At 38.0% G+C, this 19,124-nt stretch overlaps 1 protein-coding gene and 1 long non-coding RNA gene across 2 annotated transcripts in view; one reads left to right on the top strand and one right to left on the bottom strand.

Moving 5' to 3' along the window:
• ST7 (suppression of tumorigenicity 7) overlaps positions 1-19,124 on the bottom strand; it is a 317,157-nt gene that overhangs the window by 52,928 nt on the left and 245,105 nt on the right. The window contains 1 exon segment of the mRNA XM_036010835.1: positions 11,691-11,805. Coding sequence (XP_035866728.1) covers positions 11,691-11,805 — 115 coding nt within the window.
• On the top strand, positions 6,545-18,473 carry LOC118497153. Its single transcript, XR_004899694.1, has 3 exons — positions 6,545-7,996; positions 8,921-8,922; positions 18,461-18,473. It is a non-coding gene; the product is annotated as an uncharacterized LOC118497153 (long non-coding RNA).

Genomic DNA, 19,124 nt, shown 5'->3' with positions numbered 1-19,124 from the left:
AACAATAAAATGGCAATAAGTACATATCTAGCAACAACTGAATCTAAAAAACAAACTAAGCAAATGAGAAGAACAGAGACAGAATAGTGGATTTGGAGAGCATTCTGATGGTTGCCAGGCGGGAGAGGATGTGGGGGGATGGGTGAAGAGGTAAGAGGCTTGAGAAATACAAATAGGTAGTTACAGAATAGCCATGGGGATGTAAAGTACAGTATAGGAAATGGAATAGCCAAAGAACTTACATGCATGACCCATGTACATGAACAATGGGTTAATTGCTTAAGGGAGTGAGGAGTACTAGGTGGAAGTTGGCAAAGGGGGAAATTCAGGACAACTGTTAATAGCATAATCAACAAATATAATTTAAAAAATAAATAGTTGAAAAAATCTTTTATTTATAGATGGAGAAATAGAGGCCTAGAGAAACTAAACAATATACTTAGGAGCCACTTAACTAATTAGTGACAGAACTGTTCTTATAATACCGTGTCTTCGTCACCATCCCATACTACAAATGTGGTACTTGCTTTTACTTTCCTTATCATTATTCTCTTATACTTTCTTTACCATTCTGCTTGGAAAATACTTTTACAATTAAAACACTGAGACTTTTGCTTCCTCTGGACTTTAACCCCTGAATAACTGCTTACTGGTTTCTACCTCACTTGCATATGTATTCTTATTTAGCTATTGGTCATTCTGATCTTTTCATATACTTTAATCATTTGTATTTCCTTTATATTTTTCCATTGGAAACAACTATAATATCATCTTTTAGAATCTCCCATCCTTTTTGAACCAATTTCCACCAAAATAAAAAAGAGAAAAACTCTGTAGCTCCTATGCCAAATAGTGTCATCACAAAGTTAAGTCACTTATTGAACCTCCATTTATGGATTTATATTTGTTTTTCCTCTGAATTAAAAAAAAAGAGTGTGGCTTGGGCTTTTTGTTTGTTTGCTTTTAGATTCAGGGAATATGTTTATGACTTATGATCCCTTCTTTTACTATTATGAACTATAAGATAATATGGTCTCCTTCTCTTAAGAGTCTTTCCTTTTTGGTAAGAATTAAATCCAGATTATTAATTACCCTGAGGCTTTGTTTACTTCAGTAGTAACTGAAGCGTTACTAAGGCAAAAATTTATCAGATGCTTTGCTTTTAGCAAATGAAACTTCTTACAGATGACTACACATGCAGCCACTCACACAACATACTCCACTGTCTCCAAATTCACAACCTCGAAAAACTAGATAGAAACTGCACTGGTTCCCCACATTCCACTTTGTTCTCCTAGTGTCACTATTATGTATTAGCAGAAGTAGATAGGTATCAATGGGTTACACAAGTCCTGGCAGGCTCTTAATCATGTCTTAGTTACACCACCCCCAAAGACAGAGTATCTGAGGGTTATGCTGGGTCTATGGAGGTCTGTTTCCTATAGTTGAAAGATCACCAGAAAGCAAAAGAAATTAAGTGATTATGTTTAAAATAGGAAGTTTTGATCACCCAGGAAATAAAAAAGTTTGTGCACTGGGATTGTTTAAATGAGAAAATCAAACTGTAATAACTCTTATATTTACTGGTTGCAAAATCTAGCAAGTGTCTCCCTAAAGGACAGAATTCTGCTTCTTCCCAGTGTCTATTCAGTGGCACACCGCTCCTTCATGTCTTAGTGCTTTTGTACTGTGTTCATTTCTAAACCAACTCAAGTCAAAAGATGCAGGGTATGAATCCATTGTGCCACTCTCCTCACTTCATGATCAGATTAAACTCCCTACTCTGCTGAAATGGCCTCCACGTCTGTCCACGGGCTTCAGAATAAAATCCAGCCTAGATCCAAAGCTCTTCAAGGTTTCATCCCCTATCTAATTCACCCAAATCATCTTTTGCTCTTTACTGGAGTCGCCCTCCATCTCTCTGTTCTGTGGGATACAGAGAGTTCTCCAAACAAGAGATATCCATCCTGCCCCAAACTTTACAACATACTCTCTTTGCCTCCAGCACCCTCACTGTCTGGCTCAGCTCAGATCCCATCTCCATGGGGAAGGCTTCCCTCACTCCCCCTGGATGAGGAGTCCCTTTCATCTGGGGTTAAACTATCACAATCTTTACTCTTTATAGCAATTGTCTGTTCTTGCATTTTCCTCTTCTACTTACACGATGTGCTTGAGGAGTAAAACCTGTGTCACTTTGTACCCACAACACAAACAATGTCTGAAACATTGTTGGTGGTCAGTGTTTGCTAAATGAAGTCCTAAATTAATATACTAATATCTCCTATTGACAGTACCTCCTTTAAATGTGTAAACGTCTACATCTAATTTAGCTTCTGGGAGCCAAAAGTAATGTGTTGATGGGTGTTTTACGAGGGAGTCAGAACTTATTTCTCAACATATGTATTACATTTATCTTTGCTTATAGCATTCTTGCAAAATGCAAGAAATTGTACTAGATGTCTATTTGAAACAGCAGTGGAATAAAAAAGTGGGGCAGGAACAAAGCAAGAGTAAAAGCTGAAACAAGGTTGAAGACGAGTAGAACTTCGGGCCAGAAACAAGAAAGCAAATACTGGCTCTTCTGGCTCCCGAAGACCCTTTATGGGAATGATGCTGCTAAAAGAACAGGTCGTCTCAGGGAGAATGATTCCTAAGTTTTCAAAAGTCATAAATGGTTCATAACAAATTTGAAATTTAGTGTAATAATCTTGGGGAAAATTTATGTAATTGTAGTAAAACTGTAATTTAACATGTCTCAGAAAACCCATGGGTTAAAACTTTAGATAGATCAATTTTTTCAGTGCTAGTCTTTTTGACCTACTTCCCATTTATTCACCTATAATAACAACCAGATACAGTTTTTAAAGGACTATTGCCGTATCCATGCATTAGATAGATTAACTGAAGGTCAATTTCATATCTATAATGCTAAACGTGTTTTAGGGGTAGAAGATAAGTCCTACAGTTCCTCACACGTGAGGACACTATGTCCAGAGCATCTTCATCTAACAAGTCATCCATTTACCATAGATGTTGTGAATGTTTACCCTAGTACATGAGTGTCTGAGAAGACAACACAGGGCTTGCTCTCAAAGGGATTCTTTCTCTGCACTCCCCATAGCACATTTCTATCAGATTCACTGAGCACTGATTTGTCCTGCCTCAACTTACTATGGGTTTTTTTTTTCATTTTTTCTTCACTAAACTGAAAGCTTCTTGGCAACACAGAATAAATCATATTCATCTCTAAATCTGGAAGCACCTAAAAGTTAATATCTTCAACAGAAGGGTTTGATAGATCCTTGCTGAATTAATTTCAAAAAATTGACCTAATTATTCTCTGTAATCATTCAAGATTATGGAGTATCAGGTATCTGTTTTCTTGGATGGGCAACAAATTCATATACTTAAAGTCTGTGTTAATCAAACACATGTGGCCTTGACAGATGCTTTAGGAGCCACTAACTGGCCAACCAAACAAACAAAAATGACAAAAATGCAGCCATTTCTTCTTCCTAACCTGTTTATGGACAGTGATGTATTCTTACTGTTCCATTATGTGACACTGTCCTCCTTGTGGCTGTCTTTTTTGTTTACTACTATTTATAATATGATACAAAGAAAACAAAAGAAGTGTAGATACTTGTTTATTTGTTTGTTAGTTTCAGGAAGTGTGAGGTATTTCTGTTTCACCATCAAAATGCCAATCCAAGGTCCTCTTTTAACCAAGGGGTAAAACTTCATTGAAGAAATAAAAAGGATATACCAGAACCTCAGAAAGATGTGCCCCCTGGGAGTTCAATGATTCAATTTGGGGCAAGGGGACAGGCAAGCAACATGGATTCAACTATACCCAGAAAAATTCATTTTATGCTACAAAGTCTAATAGCAGATATTATTTGCAACTTTTGGATTGGACAGCTCCTAAAGGTCTGCGTCAGAAGGCTCTTCTGTGGCTGGTGCCCTGAAGCCAAACACTGCAGTTTATGTTATGGTAATGGCTGGTTGGAGAGGGATGTTACCTTGGTAAATTATGATAACTGAGCAATAATAATTACTAAAGATACCACAAATTTAGAGGGTTTGTCCATGTGCCAACTATGTAAATTATAGATGTGTGCATTCTAAAACACCTTCCATTATCAGAAACAGTAGAAGTTTCTCATGCACACAGTCTTCACTGAAATCACATCTATCATCAGAACTCCTATTCATTGCATGCATAGCCTGACAGTGAATTATTCTATAACCTCAAAGGCCTAGTCCTCTTGACAGATCTACCTCTTAGTTTCCAGCCTTGCAGGGCACCCAGTGCAAAGCTATAGAGGGCCATAGTTTCTCAGTGACTTGTGTTTACCTGCCTGAAGGCATAGTGATGATAATTACTTTCTTTTTATTGGTTAAATTTACTTTTATTTTTTATTTTTCAATTACAGTTTACTTTCAATATTATTTTGTATTGGTTTCAGGCATACAGCTTAGTGGTTACACAATATACTTTATATAGTGTTCCCCTTGATAATTCTGTAATTCCAGTATCTAACCAGCACCATACATAGTTAACACAATATTACTGATGATATTTCCTATGCTGTACTTTATATCCCCATGACTATTTTGTTAACTACTAATTTGTACTTCAAATCCCTTCACCTCTTTCTCCCAGTCCCCCAAACCCCCTCCCCTTCTGGCAACCATCAGTCTGTTCTCTGTATCTATGAGTCTGTTCCAATTTTGTTTATTTATTTTGTTCTTTTTTTAAAGATTTTATTTATTTATTTTCAGAGAGGGAAGGGAGGGAGAAAGAGAGAGACAGAGAGAGAGAGAGAGAGAGAGAAACATCAATATGTGGTTGCTGAGGGTCATGGCCTGCAACCCAGGCATGTACCCTGACTGGGAATTGAACCTGCGATACTTTGGTTTGCAGCCCACACTCAATCCACTGAGCTACGCCAGCCAGGGCATTATTTTGTTCTTTAGATTGCACATATGAGTGAACTCATATGTTATATGTCTTTCTCGGTCATATTTCACCAACTATAATACCCTCTAGGTCCATCCATGCTGTGACAAATGTTAAGATTCCATTCTTTTTATGGTTGAGTAATATTCCATTGTATATATACCACAGCTTTTTTTCAAAAAAGAGATGTTATTTATTTATTTTTAGAGAGAGGGGAAGAGGGAGAAAAACATCAATGTGAGTGAGAAACATCGCTTAGCTCTCCAACACGGGACCTGGCCTGTGACCCAGGCATGTATCCTGACCAGGAATGGAACCAGCAACCTTTTGGTTCGCAGGCTGATGCCCAACTCACTGAGCCACACCAGGCAGAATTGTACCACAGCTTTTTTATCAACTTGTCCATTTATGGACATTTGGGCTGAAGTTTTTGCACAGCAAAGGAAACCATCAAAAAAAATGAAAAGACAATCTACTAAAGGAGAAAACATACTCACTAATAACATGTCTGATAATGGGTTAATATCCAAAATTTATAAAGAACTCATACTACTCAGCACCAAAAAAAACAAACAATCCAATTTAAAGGACACTCTCCTGAGAGGACATACAAATGGCCAATAGACACATGAAAAGATGCTCAACATCACCAATTGGCAGAGAAATGCAAATTAAAACCACAATGAGATACTACCTCACACCTGTCAGAATGGCTATCATTAATAAATCAACAAACAACAAGAGTTGGTGAGGATGAGGAGAAAAGGAATCCCTTCTGCACTGTTGGTGGGAAGCAGACTGGTGCGGCCACTGTGGAAAACAGTATGGAGGCTACTCAAAAAATTAAAAACAGAACTACCTTATGACCCAGAAAGTCCACTTCTGGGGATTTATCCAAAGAAACCCAAAACACTAATTTGAAAGAATATATGCACCTCTATGTTCATTGCAGCATTATTTACAATTTTTTCTTTTCTGAAGCAGTAATGTGACTCATCTGCCCATCTTTACACAAGAATTTACTTCAACATCTGCCTGGTAACCTTGATCTTTTCCATAGGAACCAGCCCAGGGAAGGGCACTGGACTAGGCTTAGAATCTGTTGCCAGGGATTGACAGCATTTCAATCCTTCTTTTCAACTGCAGCCTAATTTTGCAGTGGATATGTCTCAGACACTGCTTATACCTGTGGCACCAAATATCTGTGTACTTGACTGAAAAGCACTGTGTTGTTGGTCTGCACAGCCTGACACTGACAACCTAAATAGAGATTTTACTCACTGGTGCTCCTGGTATCTTAAATCCCTTTTGTTCTGCCTACTCCTCAAATGAATGGAAGAGAGTCTAACCAAAATACAGGGTATCCAGTGACCATGTCAAAGGAACTATGATGACAATCAAATAACTTGTGCTAGTTATAAGGCCTTAGGCAATGAACAAGGTTTATGAAATTTTTACTTAAATATAACTACATGTGGACTCTACAAACCAATATCAGCAAAAAGCTTATTCTCGGAGTCAGCATGGAATGATTCCCTAATCATTCCATTAACTTCTTTAGAGCTTCTTTAGAAGTTCATTCTTTAGAACTTCTGTTTTTAATTTCCTGCAATGAAAGTATTTTCCCCAATATTAGAAATATATCCTGTTCTTAAAATATACCCTTTTCACATTACCAGATGGCAAATACCAACTTTAATTAAAGATGGTCATCAGTAAAATGGTCTTGATATAGTTATCGCATTTATATAACATTCATGACTGCAAAAGAGACCAGCTATCCATCACAGGGAAGTTGTTTCCCCCAATTTAGGACAATCCTTAAATGACCTAATGGAGTAAATATTCAAAAAGGCTTGGACTTGTAGTTACATTGGTACAAATTGTCCCAATACTGAAATAATTTATCTTTTGATGAGGAGTAAAAATCCATGGCATTTTTCTGTCAGCTTTCCAAAAGTTTAAGAATTGTTTGTAGATAGAACTAAGCATTTCTGTTCTTATCAAAAATCTATTCATAGGTTCTATTAGATCCATAATTAATTTTAATAACAGGCCATAGCATTGCCTTTTGGGGGGCACAACACTGGACTCTTATTCTCATATTTTAACTGACAATTTTGAACAAAATCGATTGAGAAAATTGGTGAAGTTCAGGAGTTGTAATCTTGGCTCTTGATAATAGCTAATCTTTACTGAACACTTACTGTGTGCTCCAAACTGTTCTAAACATTTAACATGGATTAACTACTTTAATCCTCATAACAAATTCCCAGATGGGTGATCTTGGGTAAGTTACGTACATTTCTTAAGCTTCCATTCCATTTTCTGAGAAAGAAACCAAGGTTTGAAAAGTGAAGCAATTTGCTGAATTCACTCAGCTAGTGGGGCAGAGCTAGGCTTGATCTCAGCAGGCTGCCATCAGGGCTAGACTGTTCACCATCACCAGGAACTGCCTTTGTATCTCTAGGAGACAGACAGAAACAGATGCTCCCAAAGGTAGCCTGTAGCACTCACATTCACATTCTTACTTGTTCTATGATATTCTTCAAAAATTGGAATGCACAAATGATAATAAATAAGAAACACATGAATTCTTCTCCACATTACCTCCCTAATCTTTGAGACATCAGTTTTCAACCTAGGTAGCCTAAAAGTTTGTTTGGAAGGCAATCCAAAGCTTGTAACAACTTTCATAATGGCTTCTAAAAGAAGGTTTTGATGACTTAATAACCTTAAAAACATTTCTGTCTTCATAGCAAATGTATGACTGGAAAAAAAGAGAAGATAAATCTCAAATTAAATGCATACCATACATGAAATCTCTTTTGTGACTAAAGAAACCAAACATAAGTTGACTGAAGATGGAAAACCATATTTGAAGACAGTTTCAGAAAGACAAGCAAAGGTAGACATACCTTGTTTTTAAGGAATGGTTAAAAAGGGACCTTAAAAGACAATCTGGCATCCCTGAAATTCTGTACAATTCCAGCCTGCCTAATTCTTGCCTTTGTAAGAAGAGTGAGAGAGACAGTAGGGTTTATATTTATAGAAAACACATGGGCTTTTAGATCCAGTTAGTCCTGGATTTGAATCCCAATTCTGCAGTTTTCAAGGAATGTGGTCTTGAAAATTACTTCAATTTACAAACCTTAGTTTCTGCACCTGCTAAAAATGGAATAACTACATCCTTGCAAGGTTATTGTGAGGGTTAAGGTTTATGTGTATAACATGCTTGGCATATGATAGTTCTCAATAAATTGTAGCTAATAATAACGACAAGCACCACACTGAAAAAAACAATAAATAAAAACTGCCAACAGCAGACAGTGAAGTGTGATGGTTAAGTCCCTGGGGCTGGAGTCAGCCCACCTCAGTTTTTATCCTGGCTTTCTTCTCTTCATAGAGTACATATCTTCTTGAAAAAAGAATGTTCTCTGTTTATCTCTTCTCTCTCTTAACATGACATCTTCATGGTTTTACTTGGACAACTGAGGCTTTTAATCTGAGCAAGTTACTTAACTTTTCTCTTCATCAGTTACCATAGCTGTAAAGTGGGGGCTAATAGTAGTATCCACCTCATATGCTTGTGATGGGAATAAATGAGTTTGTCCCTGTAGAGCTTAGACTCATGTCTGACTCTGACACATTGTAAGAGTGGAATAAATGCTAGCTATTGCTGCTGGTGTTATTTTAGTCATTGAGTGAAGGATACTCCAAAACCAGGACTGACCACCTGGATAAAAAGTACTCACCCATAATGTTCATTAACACATTTAAATTGAAAGTATGAAACCCCCTGAAGACGACAAGATAGCATTTCACACTAATGGCTAGAATAGAGAAGTTACCTCAAGGGCAAAATTAAAATTAGAATTCAGATTACAAGTATGTGTGACCAAGTAACTGGTAATCCTTCTAGGGATCCAGGGCTTCCAAAGTCCTTCACTATACAAGGAGTTTGTGAATGTCACTTTTAAAACTCAAAGTCAAACTCACTCACACACCAAAATCAGTGAAGAAGAATGAGGAAAGGGAATACATGTTGCCTTCCTCTTTCCCTCAGAACATGTTTCCATGTACCCCCACCCTATGCCTTAATATTTCTAAATCCTTTCTTCAAAGATCAGCAAAGCAGCACTAATCCCACTGTGTCACTTCCAAAGATACTAAAAAGCTTTGGCCACCTAGCCAAAGTAGTAAAGGATTGCTGTACCCATACACCACCCAAGAAACAATTACCCAAACCAGAGCATTCAGATTTGCAAAGACAGCATATAATCTTGCTGCTCTGTGAGTGGCTCTATGGAAAGGGATGGAGAGTCTGGGATTCAAAGTGCTATCTCCAGCATCTCATGGATTAGAATTATGATGTCTGAATAAGGGTGAAGAGCAGGGCACCCCTACTTGGTGTCTATATTCCAAGCCCTCTAAAGTACCCTGTTTCTCATACAGGGCCAGAAAATGGGACAACTCAGTAGAGGTCCTTGGGTCTCCAAGGAAAAGCAGCAGGCATGAACTTGAAAGAGCCCATTTTCTGCTATGGTATAAGAAACAAGAGGCAGGTTTTAATTATCTTGTGTAGTTGCAGCTCGCTCCTCAAGAACAGTAACTTCAGCAGCCACTTCATTATATCTCTACTGTAAATGACACAGGCATGAGCCAAGTCCTCACCAAAACACCCTTCAGAATTCAGTCCAAGTTAGGTCATCTGCAGTCTATTGACAACTGTTGAACTCAAAAGCCCTAACGAGGCATCTCGGTAACAGTATGTATCCTGCCACTAATGAGGCTCTTTTTCCATGAATAATGAACAAGAACATCATCTCTGTTGCCAGGTATACAACATAAACAAAGCTCAACACAAAGGTCTTGGTATGGTGAGTGTGTCCACTTGCAACAAAGGAATTTTGCAATGTGTGAGCCAAATTCTGGTACAGGGTGGAGCAGCTATTGTAACAAATAATGTGAACACATGTTATCAGAATCTAATAAATCAGCTTTCCGTTGTTGTAAAACAGAGGTCATGCAATGGGATAAAGATTGATGACAGAGATCAGCAAATGAGTTCATTTCTTTATTTTACAATCTGTCTTGTAACACAAAGCTGAAGATTTCTCTAATGAACACATATCTTCATGGAAGGAGCCTTTAAAGACTTGAGATCTCAAAGGCTCTAGTGGTTAAATCTTTTTTTCTCAAGCCTTGATGTATGAGGTTGAGTACAGTTTGACACTGGGGATGAGAACTCTTGAACCTTGCCATGGCACTGATGGCTACAGAGTGGGATTTGGAAAAGTGTGCAGCCACCTGAACCCAAATGCATGGGGCTAGGTTCCCTTGGTACCAAAAGACCCTCAATGTATGAACCATTTGCTCATAAGGTAGTTTCATGGCTTAGACTCCCAAAGTCAGGCAAACAAAGAACAAAAGTAAGCTGATGTGAAGGCCAAACAGTCTTTGTTTTGTTTACTACACAGTGTGACACAAACACTTTTCTTTTTCTTAAACCACTTCCATGCTAGGTAGTATGTACCTTGCTACGCTGGGTGCTCGTGTTTGCACAGACCAAGAGATGCCATCACTGGCAGAGGACTTTCAGTTGCCATGATTTTGAGCAAGAATTAATAAAAAACAAAACAAATGTAATCTTATAATTCCTCAGTTTCCCTACCTGTAGGGGCTAACAACTACAGCCTGTTTCAGAGATTCCTCGTGAAGATCTCTGTGTTGAAAATGAAACTTAAATGATATAGTTTGCTCTATATGTCTGACAAATCCCTGGAAATTTTGACCTGAATAATTCATTAAATACACTAGCAATATTTAGTAAAGAAAGAATATTTTATAAAGTACAAAATGATCATGTAATATAAGTAATCACCCCCTAACATCCATTTTATAAGCAAACATGTTTATTTAGGAGACAGAGTAAATGAAATAAGGCAGAATAGTATGAAATTCTGCAGAGATTTCAGTAGCCACATATGGCAGATAACACATGGATAATTTTTGTACAATTGATCAACTAGTGATTCACAGACAATGGCAATATAAGTAAAAGAGTTTTCAAATCTCTAGGCTCTGTCAGTTTATTTTTCTGGTTTATTAAGGACAGGGAAAATGAAATAAGCTCATGGGTGAGTAACCAGAATGGCTAAGAGACTTCAAAGCCCCTCATGTAAAGAAATGGGGGTATCCTGCTAATGAGGAGAAGACCTAGGATGAGGGGACATAATTTTACCTTCAAATATTTACTGAGTTGTCACAAGGGCTGGAGCATGGTCTGGTAGTTGTTCAAAACTGCTTCAAAGGATCAACATGAGCAACAGGTAGTGGTCAGTCAACCCTTGTGGGGTTCACAGCAGGAGCTCGAACAGTCATGCTGTCCCAGCAGGCCCTGCGCTGCCTGCAGGGATTCTGAGGGATTACTTTATTCCTAAGGTACTAAAGTGAACATGCACAAAACTTGTCGACAGGGAGAGTATGAGAGGAACCTGCTGGGAGGGAAAGGAAGGAATGTGGCATGGGACACTCAACATTTCTGGTTCCCACTAACCTTTAAATTTCAAGATTCTATAAATGCTATCATAAAACTGTTGATGACCATTCTCTAAGAGAATAGTTATCAAAGTACTGTGCTATTTAACATGATCCTTCCAATCTAATCATTAAAATACATCAAAAAGAAGAATACTCAAATAGATAAAAATATCCAAGGACTTACCATCATACTTTGCTAAGACTGCCTGAACATCAGCATATGCTTGTAGTTCCAGAAGGGCTTCTAAAAGGTTTTCATGGATGTTGAACATGCTTAGCAAGGGGAACTCCTTCATTAACTAGGAAAGAAGAAACCAAGAAATGAGTAATCTATACTTCTCATTAAAAAGTATAACTAATACTGAATAGCAATATTTTTGTAATATATACATAATACAACTTTAGAAGTACAGTTAATACTGAATTATAAGTATTCACACCGCTTATTATTTTGTAAATCATTCGCTGTTTATATTTTTCCTGCTATTTTAAAAAAAACGACAACTTTGAATTTGTGAGAACCTAAGGTGGGAGAAAATTTCAAAAGAAAGAGGGTTTCATAAAAACTGAGGAAGATGCTTACAGGTAGTGCTCAGTAATCTTGAAATACCATAGAGGCCAAATAAGGTGAAGGATGAAAACTATCTCTCAGGTGTTAACAATTCAACATCACCAAGAACAGTTTGGATGGAAGCTAGAGAACAGAAGGGGAAGTGGGCAGGCATGACCTCAAGGGTGTCAAACTCCTTTTCACTGGAGGCCACATTAGTCTCATAGTTGCTTTCAAAGGGCCAAAATAATTTTAGTACTGTATAAATGTAACTACTCCTTAACTGTTAAGGAGTTGATATTACATTTGACCCTTTGAAGGCAACTCGAGGCTGATGTGGCCCCTGGTGAAAATGAGTTTGACAACCCTGCACTACTCTTTCAAGCAGCCTGTTGACAAAGTTAGGGAGAAAAAGCAGGAAAATAAAGAAGGTGATATAGATTGAGAAAATATGTAGGTCATGCTGGGGAGTGGTAGTAAAGGGACTGGATGTGGAGCAGTCCTATCTGGTGCCCTCAACAAAACAGGAACCAAGATCAGTTTCTGAGACTGAGGGAAGAGGTGGCAGGGAGGAGGTTTGAAGATGGGGGTGTAAGTGCAGAATGGCCACAAAGGAGGGGAACTGCTTAGGAAAAGAGTTAAGGAATGCCAAGGCCATCTTGAGGGCCTAAGAATTTGGAGATGATGAATTTAGAGAGGCTACAATTGGCATGATTGTCAAGTTTTAGCTGACAGAAGTCCAGGTCCACTAGCAAAGATGTCAAATGAGTTAGGCTCAGCTTGGGCAGACTGCATTAAATGCGATGAAAAGTGAAGGAGCAAGAGAGTTAAGAATGGTGAAAGAATGATTAAGGGAATGAATGGCCTTAAGTTGCTAGGCAAGATGGAAGAGAGGTCCAAAAGGAATTAAAAAAATATAATACTGAACTTCACTGGAAAGCAAAGAGAAATAAGAAAGGACTAAGATTTCAGAGTAAAATCTTTATCTGAAAGAAAGGTAAATCTCATCTTAAGGGAAAGATAAGCTGGTTCTTTATAGAGAAAAATTATATATATGTAATATATGTGTATATATCACCTACTTAATCTCCTATATGGATAACTGTTTTCTATTATAACCTGTAAAAAAAAGTGATAACTTTTTGACATCAACATCATTAAAGCAATTGTGCTGAGAGAAATAATACTCAAAAAATAGGCTAATTCACCCTTAAGCAAGAAACCACTGGATACATTGCATTGACAATCCACTATTGTTTCACATTAGAAACATTTGCCATGTTGTTGTTATTTAAAGCCAAGAATCATTTAGCATAGCTCTAAAAATAATTTTCTGCAGCCCTAAAGAGTATTATATTACCAACAAAAAACATCTATCAAAATGATTATGTGTTCAATAAGACTGAACCCCCTAGAGACAGCATGCAGTGTTTTTACTGCCAGTAAAGGAAGTGAATAAGACTATACCACACATTGTTGATGTTCTGTAACCAATAAAAGTATTTCTTGTTCTGGTTTACTTTGATTCTGGTTGATATCACCCTTTGATTTTTTTCTCTCCTAATTAGTACTTGTTAGAATTAAGCTCTCTGTCATTCAGCATTTAGCAACACAGTAAAGACATTCTCTAAACTGCAACATTTAAACATTTACCATTTTTTACCAGTTCTTCAGGTACAGGTCAAATGTCAAGGACACAAGTCATATTCTGCATTTTTAAAACTGCAATTCCAAATATTAGTATGTCAAAGCTTAAAAACTGAGAGGGTGTCTTATTAAAATCCAGTGGGACTGTATGAACAAATGTGGGAGTCTTGGCTTGTTGAAACAGAATTTGAAGAAAGATGCAAGGAGCTAGGGCAGCTGTGCTTTCACTGGAAGCTTGGACAGAGTATATCATCCCCCACCCCCCAAAATCACCAACTAAAGGCCTTTAATCATGGTAAATAGCAATTGTTGGGGAGGCAATTGAAGTCATATGACAATTTGGAAATCTAGCTTTCCTTGTTTAATAAACAAGAACAAGTGATATTTCTGCTGCCCCATCTCACTCCAGCCATTAACTAGTCCTCTCTAGCCTTTCACATCAAACTGTCTCATAAAAAAAGTCACGAACACTGCTCCCTCAGCCCTCTTTACTCCTCACCACGTACCTACAATCTGCCTTCCAGCCCCACAATTCCTCTGAATCAGCTTGTCCCACATTTACAGGTGACTTAAATTGCTCCATGGACACCCTCCAGTCCTTTTTGTATTTGACCTCTGCAATATTCAAAAGTTTGATGACTTTTTCCTTGAAACTCTTGTCTTTCTTGGCTTCCTTGACACCATTCTCTTCTGGTTTTCTTCTTCCTTATCTCCTAGCTCCTTCTCAGGTTTCCCACTTGTCTGTCCCTTACCAGTAAGTTGTCTCCCAGTTATGTCCCAAGCACTCTTCTCATTAACACCCTGATCTATAGGACTACTTTCGTGTCCAGGGTCTCAATACCACCCTTCTTGTGGGGGTAGCTCCCTCATCCTCACATCCTGCTCTGACCTTCCTCCTAAGTGAATATATTGGTCAATATATAAACTATCTCCCTTACAGTTTTACCTGATACACTTAATATTAAACTCATAAATTCCTCCTCCCCCAGCCAACCCTTCAAACATGTTCTCCCTTGGTATTTCCAGCCTCGGAGAAGAAAACCATTAACCCCGTCACCCTCTTCACCCTACCCAATGCAGCCACCTTAGAGGTCCCTAAACCCCGGAATATGTAAAAATTGCCAATAGCTTTCATCAGGTTCACAGAAAGCTGTTATGCAAACAATAAACAAGCAAACATGATGGTTAAGAATCATTACCATCTCCTCTTTTCTTTGACCCTACCACTAATACTCCAGTTTATGCTCTCATACTTGGTCTAAACTTCTCTGCTTGCCTCTGGGTAACCTCTTTCTCTTTTTTTAAAAAATATATTTTTTAGAGAAGGGAGGAGAGGGAGAAAGGGAGAGAAACACCAATGTGTGGTTGTCCCTCACATGCCCCCTACTGGGAACTGGCCTGCAACCCAGGCATGTGCCCTGACTGGGAATCAAACTGGCGACCCTTTGATTCGAAGACCCAGCACTCAACCACTGAGCCACACCAGCCAGGCCTGGATCATCTCTTTCCAAATCACTCTTCACATTGCCATCATAAGAGGTTTTCACATATACACACTGGAGTCCATCACACCCCTGCTTAAATCACAGACATGGATGGACTTATCCCAAGGAAATGGGCAAATGTGAATACAAATTTACAAATGAGGCTGCTTATCACAACATTATAATAGTGAAAAATGCAAGCAACTTAAAATTTAATCCATTATGAGGCACTTAAGTATGAGATATAGTCATCTTTTGGGTTACAGCTATTATATGTAGTTACATTCTCAAATAATTTTTAATGGCATGGCCTGGGAAATGCTGACATACAAAATTACATTAGAAAAAGCAGAATGCAAATTATATTGTGCAATTAGATCACGCTTTTTTTATATATATGTATAGACACACACTTGGTAAGAATGAACCAAATGTTTTAACAGCAGTTATTTCTGGTTAGTGAGATTAAAGGTGAGTTTTATTTCTTCTTTCATTTTTCCATATGTTCTAATATTTTTAAAGAAGTATATGTACATTCTATAAATTGGGAAGGAAAGACTATATATAAGAATATTGACCTCTCATCAAATTGAGGATATAAATGCTCAGCAGAGCAAACACAGCTCCTGTGACAAGTCCCTGTCTACTGTGTCAGCCTTGTTTGGAGCTTGTTTGTTGTTGCACTTCAAGGGAGATAAAGGGTGTAAGTGGTGGTCACATGGGGGCTATGGCTTTATATTGTTTTATTTTTTTAATATATTTTATTGATTATGCTATTATAGTTTTCCCCCTTTGTCCCCCTCCACACTGTATCCCTCAATTCCCTCTGGCAATCCATCCCCTTAGTTCATGTCCATGGATCATGCATATAAGTGCTTCAGCTACTCCATTTCCCATACTGTTCTTAACATCCCTGTCTATTCTGTACCTGCCAATTTGTACTTCATAATCCTTGAACCTTTTCCCTCATTCTCTCCCTTCCCCCTCCCAGTTGCTAACCCTCCAAAATGATCTCCGTATCTATGATTCTGTTTCTATTCTACTTGTTTAGTTTGTTTTTTAGGTTCAATTGTTGATAGTTGTGAATTTATTGCCATTTTAATGTTCACAATGTTCTTTTTCTTAAATAAGTCCCTGTAACATTTCACATAATAATGGCTTGGTGATGATGAATTCCTTTAGCTTTACCTTGTCTGGGAAGCACTCTGCCCTTCCATTCTAAATGACAGCTTTGCTGGATAGAGTAATCTAGGTTGTAGGTCCTTGCTTTTCATCACTTTGAATACTTCTTGCCAGTCCCTTCTAGCCTGCAAAATTTCTTTTGAGAAATCAGCTGACAGTCTTATAGGAACTCCTTTGTAGGTAACTCTCTGCTTTTATTCTGCTGCTTTTAAGATTCTCTCTTTATCTTTAACCTTTGGCATTCTTGCTCTTTCTCTTTTCCTTCTGACATCCTATAATTTGAACGACGGTACATTTGAAGTTTTCCCAGAGGCTCCTTAGCCTATCCTTGTTGTTCTGGATTTATTTTTCTCCTTGCTCTTCTGAGTGAATGGATTTTTTTTTCTTCCTTATGTTTCAAATCATTGATTTGATTCTCAGCTTCATCTACTCTACTGTTGGATTCCTATACATTTTTCTTTATTTCACTTAGTGTAACCTTCGTTTAGCCTGGGTCTTTTTTATACTGTTGAGGTACTCAATGAGTTCCTTGAGCATCCTAATAACCAGGGTTTTGAACTCTGCATCTGATAGGTTGAATATCTCTGGTTCATTTAGTTCTTTCTCTGGAATTTTGTTCTGTACTTTCATTTGGACCATATTTCTTTGTCTCTTCAATTTGGCAGCTTCCCAATGTTTGTTTCTGTATGAGGTAGAGCTACTTTGACTTCCTGTCTTAGTAACATGGCCTATTGTAGAAAAGCACACTGGTAAAATGGATGGGGTAGAGCCTTAGGTAATTGCCAGGATGGGACAACCTGTGTGAACCAGGTCGATGGAGCCTCTGATATAGTGTCACTGCTCTGTGGCTCTGTGGGGAGGACTCAGAAAGGGGACAATGCCTTGCCTGGCCTCTGGAGTTCTGTCCAATTAGAAACTGTCCCACAGCACTCGCTCTGATTTCAGACACTTCAATTTCTCCCTGTATGCCACTGATGCCCTTCCAGCTGCTGCCCTGGGGTTGAAGCTCTGAGGAAGTTAGTCTCCATAATTCCCAAATCTGTTGTGGGTCCTTTAAGAAAAGACTTCTGAGAATCCTGCAGTTTCTTCTACTGCCCCAATCTTGACTAGATTTTATAGCCGGAAGTTATGGGGACTTACTTTCCTGGCATTAGAACCCTGGGCTGGGTGGTCTGGTATGAGGCTGCAAGCCCTCGCTCCCAAGGTATCCCTTCTGATTTTTATCCACCACACATGGGTGTGGGACTGCCTGTTCCATATCTCCATGCCTCTCAGCCTCTCCACATGTCTCCACATCTCTACCCACATTTCTGTGTCTCTACACCTCCTATCCATCTGGATGGATGTGGCTTCTTTTATTCCTTGGCTGTTGGATTTCTGTACAGCTTGATTTTCTGATGATTCTGGGTGATATATGTTTTGTAGTCTAGGTGTAATTTTTGCTGTGGTTGTGTAAGGAGGTGAGTTTTGTTTACCTATTCCTCTATCTTGACTGGAAGTTTCTGTTTTACTTCTTTTCAGTAAAGAAGGTAAACAAGGATGACAAGAATTTTAGTTAATTACCAATTTATTATTATTTATTACTAATTGTGGGAAGTGGGGCTATTTTTAATATATTATTATTTATTTATATATATGTTTAAGTGCTTCCTCAAACACAGGATGTCCATTAGATGTACTTTTCATTTGTAATACCTCAAGTTATGAACAGCTCTTTTCATCACTTAGATTTTGATTTGTTGTCCTATTTTCTAAATGCCTTTTGAGACAAAATACTTTCTTTCCCTTTGGGGCTCTGAGTCTGTAGCTCCTTAAAGTATTGTCAGAGTCTTTAAAAATCAGTCAAAGTCTGACTAAACAACATTTCGAGAATTTCCTCAAAAAGTAATTTGATTGTATAGATTTTAATATACTGCACTTGAATTCTGTAACAATATCAAGATAATAATTGCTAATCTCAGATGAACCACAGCTTAGCCACTCTTCTCCACCTGAGTTACAGAGAGCAGATTTGCTGACAGATGTGGTGAGAAGAATTATAAAAACTATTGTTTCATCTTGAAGGAATCTTCAGAGTTAAACTGACTTAAGGTAAGTTCCTTTAAGATTAGGCTCAGACACGACTACCTAATAAGAAAACTCTTCTGTCATAAAATTCCTTCTTGCTTCCTCTCCAAGACCATTTCAAAGATTCCTGTGACACACTGACTTAAAAATAAAAGAGAAAGCACTGGGGAGGCTAGAGAGGTGGCACATATAGAAGTCAAGAGCACCACCACCTTTGAAATCAGATGGATCTGCGTTGACACATCCAGGGACAGTGGAGCTTCTTAGCACCAGGTGAACTGACTTTTTTTGTCTGCAAAATAAGGATAACTCCCAGCTCACAGTGCACCCAAACATAACATGGGGGTTTCATTATCTTTACATAATAACAGTAATATAGGTTTACCACATTTTCAAAGTGCTATTGTTTGTTTTGCTGGAACTGTGTGCCCAGTTCCCATTTTGGTTTTAGTTGTACAATACAGCATATTTCAATTTATTTATTTATTCTAAAATAACATATAAAATGGCTTGGTGACATAATTGTCCTTTCTATTAAGAAACTTGAATGAAGGCAGATGATAAATATAAAAGCCTGTTTTCTATAAGCCAAGTCATTCTAAATATATGTTTAAATTTGCTCGCTGTCTAGCATAGTTCTGTTATTTATTGCCAGCTCTCTTCTCCAAACTGGTAATTGCCTTCTCCA

Source organism: Phyllostomus discolor, chromosome 10 (genome assembly GCF_004126475.2).
Source record: "Phyllostomus discolor isolate MPI-MPIP mPhyDis1 chromosome 10, mPhyDis1.pri.v3, whole genome shotgun sequence".
NCBI lineage: Eukaryota > Metazoa > Chordata > Mammalia > Chiroptera > Phyllostomidae > Phyllostomus > Phyllostomus discolor.
The sequence above is the reverse complement of the archived record's forward strand: the minus strand, read 5'-3'. Positions and strand labels throughout refer to the sequence as shown.